The 14,937-nt window shown below is 36.5% G+C and overlaps 1 protein-coding gene across 3 annotated transcripts in view; it reads right to left on the reverse strand.

The window, feature by feature from the left end:
• Positions 1–14,937, reverse strand: part of ZFR (zinc finger RNA binding protein) — a 42,197-nt gene that overhangs the window by 12,648 nt on the left and 14,612 nt on the right. For 2 of the 3 annotated variants that reach the window (XR_002433324.1, XM_021380386.1), the window contains exons 3-14: positions 13,793–14,075; positions 11,305–11,449; positions 10,469–10,687; positions 8,924–9,171; positions 7,728–7,919; positions 5,658–5,958; positions 4,513–4,706; positions 3,895–4,014; positions 2,826–2,971; positions 2,291–2,453; positions 1,215–1,420; positions 815–965 (exon numbers count right to left, since the gene is read on the reverse strand). Coding sequence is in view for 2 of the 3 variants with exons in the window: in XM_021380386.1 (XP_021236061.1) it covers positions 815–965; positions 1,215–1,420; positions 2,291–2,453; positions 2,826–2,971; positions 3,895–4,014; positions 4,513–4,706; positions 5,658–5,958; positions 7,728–7,919; positions 8,924–9,171; positions 10,469–10,687; positions 11,305–11,449; positions 13,793–14,075 (2,368 nt within the window). In the remaining variant the exon portion in view is untranslated. The remainder of the gene's footprint in view (positions 1–814; positions 966–1,214; positions 1,421–2,290; positions 2,454–2,825; positions 2,972–3,894; positions 4,015–4,512; positions 4,707–5,657; positions 5,959–7,727; positions 7,920–8,923; positions 9,172–10,468; positions 10,688–11,304; positions 11,450–13,792; positions 14,076–14,937) is intronic. The other variant, XM_021380387.1, reaches the window with a different exon arrangement.

Here is a 14,937-nt window from a genome sequence, read left to right on the forward strand (position 1 = left end):
CAGGCACATCAGTCACCTCCTTCCACAAACTAGAGGTGACCTCTTCATGTAGACAGACCAAGATGTACAATTTTTTATTCTTCTTCTTTTGTTACTTTGAGCAGGACCCAATATCATTTCCTAATTAATCTGATCCTGCTAATGCTTCTACCACACCACTGATTCTGCCACACAATTTACCGAATTGTTCTGAAACAGTGATGCTATGGCAAGCCTTCTATAGTGATGGTGGGTAGACTTGATTTCAGTAGGGAGCAACAGAGCTAAAGACTTTATATTCATTTATTACGGAAATATAGCAAATGGTTTATATGAATTCCATTGAACAGTCTAAAACTGCATGTCTGACTTTGTAATTTTTAATAACTTATGAGAATGGTGCCTAATTAAAAAGCTAGAAGACTTATTTTGTTAACTTATTTGTAGAACCTCAAAGCATACACACTGAGAACAAATTGGCATTAATTCAGAACTTTGACCTTCAGGCAGTAAGCTTCCTATAACATTGCAGCCACAGAAACTCTTTCTCTGCTCATTTTTATTTGACAATCAAAAAAAATCTATTAAATGATGATAGATACTACATCACTAGTGTAAACGTCTAGAAACTTATAAACCCATAATACAGAAAAAGTAAAACATGCAGCATGGTCACTGAATTCAGATGGGAACACTCAGAAAATCAAAAGAAACTGAACCTGAACTATGAAATGCAGGAGTCAGCTTGAAGAATATGACTTATTCTATGAACAGATTTTTTTTTAAAATAGTATCTTTACAAAAAAAATCAAACAAAAATCCCAGTTCTACTTACTGCAAGTTGTTTGGGAAGACTTTCAGCAATACGACTGAGTAATGTCTTTGAAGGCTTCTCAGCACATAACAAAACAAGATTGACGTTTCTGTCTCCACGGAGCAGCAAGCCTTTAGCCAAAACGCCTACCCGTAAAACTCCTTTCAAAGCTCTGCAAAGTAAATTATAGTTAAAAGCTGCATTCAAAGTAAAATTAAAAACTTAAAACTAACCCTGAAGATAGAAAAAATGAAATAAAACAGGAATAACCCACATACATTTGAGGCCACAGTCATTATCAAAATTTGCTATATCAAAACCTTACAAGAACTGGATCCCTGGAAGCACTGAGAACAGCCTGAGGAAAAATATAAAATGACTTTTAGAAACAAAAGATGAGTCTCTCAAAAACTAGAAATACCTGTCTTTACTGCCATCTTTTTTGTCATCTCCCTCTTTGCTCTTGTTTTTTTCATTGTCAGTCATGTTGTCAGAAACAAGTTTCAAAGCACGCTCAGTAATAGAAACGATTTTTTGGACTGCCTGAAGTTCCTCCTCTGTTGGATATATTGCTGCATGTTTGGTCATCACATAGCGGTCATCTGAGGAGTCAGGGCGACGCAGAGGCTAAACAGAGGAAAAAGCGTTATTTCCAAAATGGGTGCATATTTCAAAGTTCACAGAATATTCAAACCTCAAATCACTTAAATGCAATAAAACACAAACTATGTCCTTAACAACTAACACATATAGTGGGTTTACTACTCTCAAGGCAGAGAAGGACCCACCACTAAGGGAGCTGACAAACAGGAGGGAGACCAACTTTTTACACAGTCTGATAGTGATAGGACAGGAGGGAATGGCTTTAAACTGAAAGAGGGGAGATTTAGATTACATACTAGGAGGAATTTTTTTTACTCAGAGAGAGGTGAGGCACTAGCACAGGCTCCCCAGGAGGCATTCAAGGCCAGGCTGGATGGAGCCTTGGGCAGCCTGATCTGGTGGATGGCAACCTGGACCACAGAATTGGCATTGGAACTGGATGGGCTTTAAAATCCATTCCAACCCAAACCATTCTATGATTCCAGGGTGATTCTAACCATCCTCTGGCGCTGATGATCCAGCCACTTTTTACTCATACATTCGTCCACAATTACAGAGTCATAATATATTCTGGGTTGGAAACGATCTTTAGAGATCAAGAAAAAAATGTTCTACAATGCATTTAAATAGCAAGTAATACACAAATCCACAAAGACTTGTATTTCATAAGCATCAGTATTTGTATTTGAGGCATACTTCCTTCCTATAAGTGGACTTACATTGGAAGACAGGTTCACATACACAGTTCCATTAGCATATAATTTTTTATTCACTATCCAAATACTTTACTAAGAAGTACTGGAGACAATGCAGCACTGCATAATTTACAGGCCTTAACTGTGCCTCCTTGTAAGTAAGATTTCATTTTTTCCCCCCTCAGGTTAAGAAACTCACAGCTGGTCCTTGGGGCTGAGGAGGCATTCCTGGTCTAACTCCCAGCAGGCCAAGAGGTCCTGGAGGACCATGAGGATATCCTCCATCTGGTATTCTACGTCGGTCATCCCAGTGATGCTGCTCTTCTTCCATTCTCCTCCAGTACATGTCCTCTTCGTATCGCCTGAAGTGCATCAAACAAAGCACTCTCTTTACATAGCTATTAGTACTTCCAAATATTGTAATGTATTCTTGGATGTACTCTCTAACCCATCTCTGGCAGTCATTTGCAAATGCCATGAAATTTCAGAAGGTAAATAAAAATGAATGGCTGTTTGAAAGTCAGTCTCTTTATAGCAAAGTAATTCTTGTAAGTCTACATTACTCAGAAGGACTGAACACTAACAAACAAAAACCCTAAAGAGTTAACAACTATTTAATTCAAAACAAGATAGTATAGAGCTCCCATAACATTCAAAAGCACCAACTCTAGAGGCACCAACTAGTTTTCAATTAATTTCACTGCAGTTTTGTCTCTTTGGTATAAATACACTACCTCATTTCCATCCTCCAGCGTTCTTCCTCTTCTCGCCTTCTCCAGTATTCTTCTTTCTGCATCTGTTTCCTCATCTTTTCTTCCTGAATTTTTCTTGCTCGAATACTGGGCTTCACTTCTACTTGTAGATCTGGGTTTACTTTTTTCTAGTTAAAAAAAAAAAAAAAAAAAAAAAAAAGAAAATGTTGGTTTTCCTCTCATCACCTGTTAAACTGTTAAAACACACACTTCTCATGTACAGTAACATCAAGAGGAATAAAATGCAGTTTTAGTACTACACTGAGTAGTTCAAGAAAAATGTGTTTCCACTATTTTGAATAATATACTACAAACAGCATGAATACCTTCTTCACTTGCATCAAGAACCACGTAATTTAAGATAAAAATGCTTCACATAATACCTAATAATTTGTTGTTAATTCTGTAGCTGGATGACTATTATGTAGCCAGAAAAAAAACATTTCCTCCCTACTACTGTGTGCTTCCTGATACCCTGTTCCTGAAAGAACATATTCATGAAGAACTGAAAATATTTTTCCAGTAATTCTCTTTCATTCTTTTCAAGATTGTGCAGGCCCATCACATCTCCAGTAACCACAGCAGATTCTTCCTATGTAATTTTATAATAACCAAAATGCATACTGTATGGCAGTGTCTCTCCATTCATGACTGAAAAAATGGCCTATGCTTGTTTCTCATGTGTCTCTAGAAAAGGTTTATGTGGTCTACCCTAACAAAACTATTTAGCACTACTTTTTTACAGTTTGACATTAATGGTAAACAACACAGAAGAACCCTAACGTTGCTTGCATATGTTGTACCAAATTTTAATGTTGCAAATGTTCCCAAATGTAGCATTCAAAATATTAAAAAATAAAAAATCAAAATGTGCTTTCAGTCCACTTCTTTACAATCAAGAAAATCAACTAGAAGGTGAATGTATTTCTCTATGTTTTCAAGTGCTGTTTACTCAGAACACTTAGTTTGGTAATCCTTAATGCAAGACCATGTAATTAGTCAGCTGATATCTGGTAGATTTTCAGATAGAAGTGTAAGCATTTCTACTAACCTTATACTGGAGTCTGTGCCGCCTTCCTTTTAAATGCATCTCCTTAGCATTAGGGTCATTAAAACTACATTCACAAAGTTTGCAGTGAAAGCGGATCACCTTTCCTTCATCATTTCTTACCTGGAAAATAAAATTGTAATGTGTTTTTGTGGGTTTTGTTTTTTAAATCCAAAACCCATGCAAAAATGAATTTAATTCAGTGATATTGGATACTGTCTGATTTCAACATACATTAAAATGTTTGCTCAAACAATAACTGAAATAAGACAAACTAGATCTTTCAGTTCTGTCAGAGACATCATTATGCTTTGTTATGAAAAGAGTTCTTCCATTTAAAAGAACAGACAGCTTTAAACCTGAGCATGAACATAAATGAGTTGAAGTCAGTAACCGCAAATCTGCAAAATATGAAAAGCTGACATCAGATTCTGATCCTATGCACATCATCCATATCTCATCCAGCAACATGAATAGTGTCTCACTAAATTCAAAACAAAAACACACAATTCAACAATGTAAGCATATAAACAAGCCTTTTCAAGTTCAATGCTTTGTTTCATGCTGAACAATTTTTCACCAAAACAGCTAAAAAACCACCACAAACTGTCATATTAATACCTCCTCCACATAGTCATGTCCCACTGGCTGGACATCACTTTGCAAGGCAGCAAGAGTTGTAGGAGTCACTGGTTCAGCTGTTGTGTCTGGTTTCACTTCCTGTGTTTGTACCGTGGCAGTAGGAGTTGTTTTAACACTTTCAGCTGATTTCATTTCTTCCAGTTTACTTCCTGTTGTCTGAAGCTTATTGCCACCTAGAAATCAAAACATTTCAATTTTTAGGCTTCATCAAATGAGAATATGATTACAAGTGATATGTAGTCTGAAGACTTCATTTGCAAGCATCAATGCAAAGCATTAGGAGTCTTTTAAAACTAATTAAAACTTAAATATGTTTAAATTACAATTAAACAGGGTTTTGTTCTGAATAAATATGTTTTAAAACATCTAAGTTACTTGAACACTTAATACTAGCTTTTTATTTTAGCATGAAAAGCTTTATTGCATAAATGCAACTTATGTAACAGAAGTACATAAGTAACTGCAATTGTCATCATTTTCATGCATTTGAAAAAGTGACAGAAATTAAAGGGAACAGCTTTGCAAAGATATTGTAATGACCTCTTTTCATCATCAGATATTATTTTTGTAAATGGGTGCAAAAAGAAGTAATTAAAGTCATATAGTGTTTGTGTTAGCAAAGGTACTATGCTCTCACTGTTGCAACTGCATAGAATAGAATCTTTCCTTCAAGAGCAGGACAGGCTTATTTTGGAACAACTGCTTCTCATCTCTGAAAGTCTGTCATGCTTTTTGCAAAAGTTTCCATGCTACATTTCCACTACTACAAGGATGTTCCAGTTGCACAGTTACCAACTACCAATGTGCCTTAATAGCCCAGGCTATAAACTGAAATTAGGACCAGCTGGGCTATAAACTGCAGTACTCCAGAAGCTACTACATAAGAAACCAAAACACTCTTATGAAGTACAAAGAAGCTTCCAGGAAAGGTCAGGCAGAGACAACAAGACAGAAAACATAATAAATTGTGAAGCAAAACTTTTATACACATTTTTATTTTCACCTATCAGCAATTCTTTTAAAGACAACAGAGTTATTCATGCATAGTTAACTAAGTACATTTGTAGTTGCTACAGTAAGATCTTAAATTATGGAATAGGTTAGGTTTCAAAATAAAGACTGACTTCTGTACTTGCCAACAAAGTTTATTTTCGGTGTAGATATTTTCTTTACAGCTATATTAGCAGCAGTTGAAGATGTTTTGTTGTTGGACGCTGTGTTAAGTGGTGTGTTTGCCGTAGGAGTAAGAATTTTCACCGCAGAGGACGCAACAGAGGAGTTCACAGTACTGCTGCTAGTTGCTATGTTTGAAGCAGAGGCAGCTGGTTTGGAAGCAGATGTGGATGCTGAGGAAGTAGCCTGGGTAACCACATTTGGTTCAGTTGAAGGAATGGGTTTGCCAAGTTTCGTGTGCAATTTAACTACCTATAAGAATAAAAAGAAAGAATTGCCAAATTACTTAGCAAATTTGAAGAGAGTCATTAGGAAAATGTTCTTTCTCTTTTCTATTTATTTTTTTAAATACAGATCTGCAGAAACAGTTAAGGAGGATGTGAGAAGAGTATTTCAGAGCCCCTAAGAATTCATAGAAAGCAAAGAGGCACAATCCTTATTCTTGAAAGTAATGCTTAAGGACAGAATAGTTGTTCCTATTACAGACAGCTGATCACCACCTGAGAAAGGAATATAAGGGGTTCATAAAAACCAAACACGCAAGATGAAAACTAAAGATCAGGAAAGATTTGAAAACAGCAAGAAAATCTGCTTTTACCTACACGTGCAGACAATGATAGCATGTACACAATGATAATATGTATACAATAGCATACATACACTTCTTTTCCTTTTTGTTCTTATTTTTTAAGTAAATCATATTCCCTATCAGAATATAGACATTGTCAGTTAATAGTGTAAGTATAAGCAGCTCTTCAAATGACATTTTGCAGTAGAATAGACAAGATTCTTCACAGTGTACCGAAGTATAGATTGAGATTTTAGTTTTACACAGATGAAAACCTAAATAAGTAGTAGCTAGTGACTACCTATAGGGAAGAGAAAGCTACATCCAAATGCATGGAGACAATATGCACCACGCCCCATGTACTTAGGCGATTACTGAGGACAACCCAAAAATTTAACATCTCAATGTATTTATAAAAGAAAGAATACTAGACAAGTCAATTTAAACTGTACTAACAAAAAAAAATGTATTTAGAAAACTTTTAAATAGAAACATAGGACCATAAAATAGCTTAGTTGGAACAGACCTTAAAGCTCCAAACCCCCTCCTACAGCAGGGTTATCACCAACCAGATCAGGCTGCCCAGGGCCCTCTCCATCCTAGCCTTGAACATCTCCAGGGATGGGGCATCCACAGATTCTCTGGACAGCCTGTCCCAGCGCCTCATCACTCTCTGAATAAAAAATTTCCTCCTAAGATCTAATCTAAATCTCCTCTCTTTTAGTTTTAAACCATTCCTCCTTGTCCTACCACTATCAGACTGTGTAAAAAGTAGGTCGCCCTCCTGTTTATAAGCTGCCTTTAAATACTGAAAGGCCATAATGAGATGTCCCCAGAGCCTCTTTTCTCTAGGCTGAACAAGCCCAACTCAATCAGCCTTTCCTCACAGGAGAAGCGCTCCAGCTCTCCAAGAATCTCTGTGGCCTCCTCTGGACCCACTCCAACATTCCATCTACTACTGTACGGCCAAATTCAAACAAAGGTCACAAGGGTCCACACTGCAGCCTGTAGTCTTTATTCCAGAATGCCTACCAAACTGCAACTGGATAGTAGGGAAAAGACACTTATCAAAAGTTTTTAAGATACTCATTGTAAAGTCTACTACAGGGCACTGTGCTTGCTCCTGTATGTTTTCTTTGCAAGAAATGCCAAGGAATGACAGCCAAGACAACTACAGAAAAAAGTCTTGGAAAGAGTTAGGAGGGACATGTCCTCGCTCACTGTCTTCCCCACCTTAGTCAACATCTTCATCCTATGATTTTCACACTTTCCAAAACATCCTCTTCCAAACAATGCTCTTCTAATAGTGAGATTAAAGATATGTTTGAAACAGAACGCAGAATGAAATATTTTTAAACAAAATTATTCAAATTATATTGTTTCTGCTCATTTTCTCCCCTCAAAGACGAGGGGGGAAAATATACAAGTGACAAGAACAAGACAGAACTCTTACTTTCTGATGCTTGGCTCCACGGATATGGGCAGCATATGCATCTGCTCCTGTACAAGACACATCACAAAGCTCACAGCGCAACTGATTCTGAGTTCCACGAGCAGAAGTGCTACTGTTATTGGTGTTCTGGGATGCTTTCAATGCTGCTTCTTTCTTCTTGTGTTTCTGACCTTCTAAGTGTTCTTTGTAAGTCTGTTTAAACAAATAACACACACACGGTAAGCTGCCTTTGTACTGCTTGTCCAACATTCATGTGAACACACATAGTATAGAACATAGCATAAAATACATGTTTTATATAAGAAATAGTTGTTATGCCGAGCATTTCTTTCATATGACAAGCTCTAAGGCATAAGTAGACCACTTGTAAGACTAAGACATTTCTTCTCTTCCAATAGAAGTCCACTTCTAGAGGTAATACTGTCTGACAATTCCTCCCCTACACCTCGTCACTTCCTCAATGAAGTACTGTTCAAAAGATACTGCTACTGAAAACTTGATACAATCACAAAAATTTATCTCAGTTGCAGTTTCCAGCATGCACAGAATTAATCTTAGTTTTGAATTTTTCATCAACTTGCATGAAGACAGTGTATTCTAAGAAGTAAAAAACTGGACTGAAATAAAGGTAACATAGAAAGTTGTGCTGAAAATGAAATGCAGAATTGAGATCAGCTCCTGTACTGACACTGGTAACCTACCAAGCAGATAGAGGGGAAATAACAGCAGATTCACTTATAGAACTGTTCAGCCTATCACACACAAAAACTTCATTAACTGTTATCTACTTTTTATACACTTGTATCCACTGTGAAACTAAACTGGGATGATAGAATAAAATGAAGAATAAATTTTCAGGCTTACCATTCACAAAATTTATATGATTTAGGAGTTTTGACAAAAGTATTTTCTAAGAAGTTTTCTATGCTAAAAAAGCAAATCAAATTCATAGATCACAATACTTCTGAGTCCAAAATACAGTTGAAGCTTCTTTGTACAAGCTAAGAAAATGCACCTTTTTGTCTTCTCATTGTAATTCTGTAACAGCACACACTTCAATTCTTTATTCCATTAGTAAAATTACAGAGTCCTTAACAGGTCCTTAAAAGTTAACAAATATTTTTGAAGCAGTCAGTTTTTTTAGCTGAAGAAATTTTGACTAAAACCTATCGCAGAATATTACATAATACAAGTACCTGTGGTCCAGCACAGCTGATCTTACAAACATCACAGTAGTGGATCTGGGGTGGTTTGGGAGGTTGTTTTGGTTTCAGTTGCTTATTTTGGAATGGTGCCTTTTTAGTAAAGGTGGTCCCTGTCCAAGCGGCTGTTGCTGCAGCAGCAGCAGCTGCTGCCGCTGCCTGTTTCTGTTGCTGCTGCTGCTGCTGGTAATAGGATGATGCAGCTGAATACACTGCAGCCTCATACCCAGAATAAGAGGTACCTCAAAGATCAAAATAAAATAAATATTACATCACTGTACATCATGTATCAATTACATAACACACTAATTACAAGCATGCTTTGTAATAAGCGTTGAAGAAGCAGGGCAGAATATAAACAACATACTGAGATCTTGTTAGGTAGTCTGGGTTTTTTCTTGATGTTTCACAATACACAAATACAAAACATACCACTTCCATCAGAAACATACTTGATTTTTCACACACCTTTGTAACACACAGTGATGTTGCTGGATACAACCAGCATCCCTAAGGAATATGTGAAAACTCCTGGTACATCTTGCAGGTCTTATTATGATGTAACAAGAATAAAATATTTATCAAAGGCCAGATGAAGTACACAGTTTTCCTGAACCAGATTTACAGCTCAAAATTCAAGATGAAAAGGAAGACAGACGTGATGTAGAGGAAGGGAAAAAAAAATGAATACAAAAAACGTAACACCTAGTGTTATCACATTCTATTTCAGAGATTTAAATTGTTTTAGTGCAAAGCTGCTTGCCTGCTAAAACCTCTGCAGCACACACTGTTTATGCACTCCTTGACTGCTACTATTGAAGTTGAGTAAGTCAAGGAAACTGGACTTTCATACCTTTGAGCCAGTTTTCCCATAAACTTTCTACATCTACTGGTTCAACTATTTTAATCCTCTGATCAGGTTCTGTTTCAAGGAAGTCCTTTTAAAATCCCTTTTATAAACAGGAAAGAAACAAAATAAAAATGTTCAAACTAGCTATAATATACCAGTTTGCCAGCTGGTTCTGGATTTCTACTTATTGAAGGAAAGATGTTTTGTTTTCTTTTCTGTTTCTGTTCATTTGCTTTTCCTCAAAAGCACCAATTAGTCTTCTGTTTCGGTTCAATACAACCTAGATCTACAAGATTTATAATGGATCATTCCTCCCTGTCACTGCAACTGTTTTTTCATGGCATCATGCTCCCTTCCAATTTCCCTGGGTCAATATTTGCATGGATGTGTCTCCTTTATTCTTATTCCCCCTCATCTTTTCTCTAAATCTTATGGTAAGTCTCAAAACACTGTGCACATAGCAATGTCAGTATCTTGTATATTTCCACATGTGACAAAATAGGCATATTTAAGCATCAAATCTCTTTAAAGACAGATCATATTAGCAGAATATTTTCATGTAAGTGGTTGATTCTTCTCAGTAGACTTACGTAATTGAACATAAAATGCTAAAATTCTGAGCATTTAAATCCTGTAACCTTCTGTAACAACTGCAAAGATCTCAGTAACATAATTTGTAAAATTCTTACCAGAGTAAGTAACCGCTGTTGTACTGTACGTTGCACTTTGAGTATAGGATGGAACAACAGTAGCTGCAGCTGCTACTGGCTGCACAGTAGAGGATACTGGATATATAGAAAACGTAGTTGTTGCTGGACTTGGGGTTGCAGGTTTTATAGCTGTTACTTGTCGTGTTTGCTGGGCTTGAGTATATTGAGTTGCCCCTTGGCTATATCCTGCTTTCGGAGCTAATTAGGATAGAAAATATAAGTGTACAAACATAGACAGGCTTTAGTTTAATGAAGTGCAAACCATATTAAGTAATACTTACTGATACTTAATGATATTCTGGGGAATAAATATAACAAGTGGAGGTGGCTTTTTTGGTTGGTACCTCTCGCTATTTGAAAAAAAAATTTCTTTTTTTTTTTTTGCATTCATAGTTATGCACTGTATAATTGTGCAACACACCATTGCATAATGATATCTCAGGTTATATTAGAAAGACAACAGTGCTGCCAAACTAGCCTTCTCATTCAATAGTTCTACTGAAGTACGCTAAACTGAAGGTACATCTAAATTTTCATATCACTTCTTAGTGATGTAGAAAAAGTAATTATACTTTGTAGCAGTCATGACACTAATAATTAAAGAACTACATATATTAACTAACTGAAGAATTACAAAGAAGTCAAACCAAACTATCACCTGAACCTCCCCTTGACATACTGACCTAGTTCAGAAAACTTGCAAGACAAATCAGCAAAAAATTTGCCTAGAAGTATGTTTTGGATATATATTTTTAAGGTATTTATGTGCAGTACCTACACTGTATAATGATAGAAGTTTGTAGCATGCAACCTACCTGTCTGGTAGTACGACTCAGCTACTGAAGGCTGAGGCTGGGCAGCAGCAGCCACAGCTGCAGCAGTTGCTGTTGGCTGCTGATAATATTGTTTGCTGTCATAAGCTACGGCTGGGGCAGTAGATCGAACGTAAGAATAGGAATCCTAAACATTTAAAAAGGAAAAAACACGGAATTTATACTTAAAATATACATCTGGAGAAACAGAGGTTATTAGCAGAGCAAAAAAATCCAATAACTTTTCCTTCTAGCCTATACTAAAGAAGATCTTTTTGAAAAAAATTAATTACAGATGCATCGTATATAGATACACACATTAAAGAAAATAAATTTGTTTACAAGTACTTTAGACCTGAAGAGAAACCTGATAGACCTCGCCACATTTAATAAAAAAATTAACCTCATGCTTTTAAATTACTCTCCTTTACAAACTATTTTTGTAACTAAAAAAGCAACTACTTTCATTAGTTTGTCATAGTGACTGTATCATATTCCTATAAAATATGTAGGAAAAAACAATGCGTATCTTGACATAATGTGAAGTCACAAGTTTACAAACATCATCCTATGCTGGCCTTAAAAATTCCATCATCAAGAATACTTTCTTTGGTCATGTTTGTTAGACTACTGAAGTGATCATTTTAAAGCCTTCTTCATTTTTTTTGAAATATCAACTGTTCCATCAGGGAATCACAACTAGCCTATAAAGGCAAGGTGAGTAGATCATTTAACACATCTAGAACTCAGAAGATGGCTAGCAACTTAGAATAGGAGAGCCTAGACACCACTGTAAGCATGCATGTGCAAGTATCTTCCTACCCTTACCATATTTATAGTGAATTGTGAATAGCTGAAGAACTGATAGGTAGTAAGGCATGAACTACATTAAATGAAGTGTACTGACATATAAAATTTCTTCTTTTTTCCAGGATAAATAGCAAATAAAACTTGTTTTCCATCCAACCTGCTGAAAGAGGAAATCTTTTTCTTTAATTTACGGAACTCTCTTTTCTGTCTGAATGCATCCAGTAACTGACAGGTTTAATGACTTTGTAACTACGAGTGTACGTGCAACTGGAAGGACTCGTACATTAAAATTCATTACCATATATAACAAGTTCTAATGTTGCACAAAATAGCTGATAGCATGCAGCAACAGCATAGACCTTTTAAACAACAACAAAATACTACTTAGAATCTATACAATGCCTTGATTTAGGTAACTCTTGAGCATAAATACACTAGCTGAGATATATCCACTGAAGACATGGATTAAAAGACACTAATGGAGAAATAAAGCTGATAAAAATTAAAATAAAGCTCACATTTCCTATGGGAAACTACGTAGCCATGTACAACCTCCCCTCTTACTGTTTCTAAACTGTTCGACTGAAACAAATGGGCTAGAGTTACTAATATCCATATTAGTATATGTATATTAGTAACATACACTTGCATCATGTGATTCTAGATAGGAAAAAAGACTCTAACTTCTTACCCCCTTCTAAAAACTCTAAATTGGTCAGTATGTTAGAAAGACACCAGATAGATGAATGCAGACCGAAATCTTCCAGCATGCTGATTAATACTGCAAGTTTATTTATTCCTGAACTGAGAGGAATACAATTCATGCTACCTTTAGGCCAGTGCAAGAACAGAAAATTGTCTGATATACTAACACATCTATTCTCTCAGCCTTGCGTGATCCCTCTTGTACTGACATCATAACTGTGTGGATCCAAAGAAAATTAACTTAACCCTTCAGTCTCACAGAAGGCCACTCCTTTTTGGCTTGTTAGTTTTCTGTTGCATTCTTTCCCTGAACTAACCCACTGAAGCGCTGACAGGTGCTGGATTCAACACAAATGTCAACTGAATACATGGCAAGATGAAAACAGAAACAGTTCCCTTTTGTGACAGCCTCTAGCCACACAAGGTTAAGTAAGAAGTGATCTTGCTAGTGAGTCTGACACCAAAAAGAGTGATTCCTCTCCTAGGGCAATCTTCTATCCTCTTTCGTTTGGTGTCATAAGTCCTATAGCACCCAGGAATCTGATAAAGGCACTATTTCTATCTGCCACTGAAAATTTTTATTGGAACAGTTCTTTCAGCTAAGTCAGTCTCGTGTCTCAGTTTACCACACACTCCTTGAACATTTAGTCAGGATAGTCAGGCTATTATTCTTAGCAGCAGTTCACAAAATCTCTTGGAGGTAAACGTCAGTCCATTAGTTACTGTGTGAATGTCCAAACCTTCGGTCCTGCAGTAACATTGTTGATTATCCTCTAGGTGAGTCAAGAGTCTGCACTCACTTCACACTATCAGTTTTAGCTACTGAGTTAAGTAGAATTGTACTCACATTGTGATTAATGGAAAAAAAAATACACAAACACCATCAAATTCTCTTATCCAAATTGGCCTCTTTCTTTTAACATGTAATTTAAAGATCCATAAAACAGCAGTAAGTTTACTTTTTTGTTTAACACACCTGGTAATTCTGCGTAGTGACAGGAGGTGGTGGCGGTGGAGCTTCTTGTTGTCTCTGTGTATAACCATAATCTGTAGCTGTGTGCGCTGTAGGATAGCCTCCATACGCAGCAGCTGTTGCAGCAGCTGCAACAGCCACTGGAGCAGGCCTGGCTACTGCAACTGTAGCTGCTGCTGGAGCGTAGGCTGCAGTAACTGTGTGCGCAGCAACTGGTGCCTGGTGGACAGTGTAGCTAGCCACTGTAGTTGGATGGGAATATGCTACACCCGAAGCTGGCTGCTGGCTATATGGGAAAAAGACAGTAAGTAAACAATCAGATTAATTCAACGGACTAAGCTAATGCCTACACATTTCAAAATCTTGGATTTGATTAATTCTTGGCTGTTCTACAAATCAACCAGGAACAGCTATCTACTTACGAATGCATTTCAAAGGCTTCTATTACCTCTCTTCCTCCTCCATGAAAAAAATCTATATCAAAGTTTCTATGAATAGAGAAATATTGAGTGGCTGACAACTTTTTTTTAAGAGAAGGTCTATGGGTTTGTTCTGTGGTTATTCTTTTCTGTATCAGTAGAATAGAAGTCTTTCATCCAAAATAATATGTAAGTCTTAAACAGCTATCTTTCTATGTCTGACAAAATTTTAAGTGTTTCATTAGGTCTTCAGTAAAACTACTTGCCAAATTAAGATAAATACTACTTTTCTGTGACAGCTCATTATTGACCTGCACTTGCATGACTTTTTCTAGTAAAATACATTAAAGTTATGAGCTTTAATGACTACCATGAACTCCAGAAGTTAATGCAGAGACACTTAAAAACATACCTCTAATACCATTTTCCTACAAAAATTTAGAATTATAAAATACTGGCCCTGCTTGTATAGCAGTCTGCAGCCTCACAGTATGAATTATCATCAAAGAACAGTCAGATCAAGCAAGAAGGCTGCCACCAGAGCTCTGGCAATCTTCCAAGCACACGCTGAGCCTAATCTGCCTCTCTAAAATTTGCAGGTAGGACATTAATATGTGGCTATTTACAAAGAATGAGTAAGTACTATTGGTCCAAATAGAAAGTTATGCCCTCTGAAGTTTAATTATTTCAAGAGAAAATGATGCTATTGTCCTATTTCAATCTGTAACT

Source organism: Numida meleagris, chromosome Z (assembly GCF_002078875.1).
Source record: "Numida meleagris isolate 19003 breed g44 Domestic line chromosome Z, NumMel1.0, whole genome shotgun sequence".
Lineage (NCBI taxonomy): Eukaryota > Metazoa > Chordata > Aves > Galliformes > Numididae > Numida > Numida meleagris.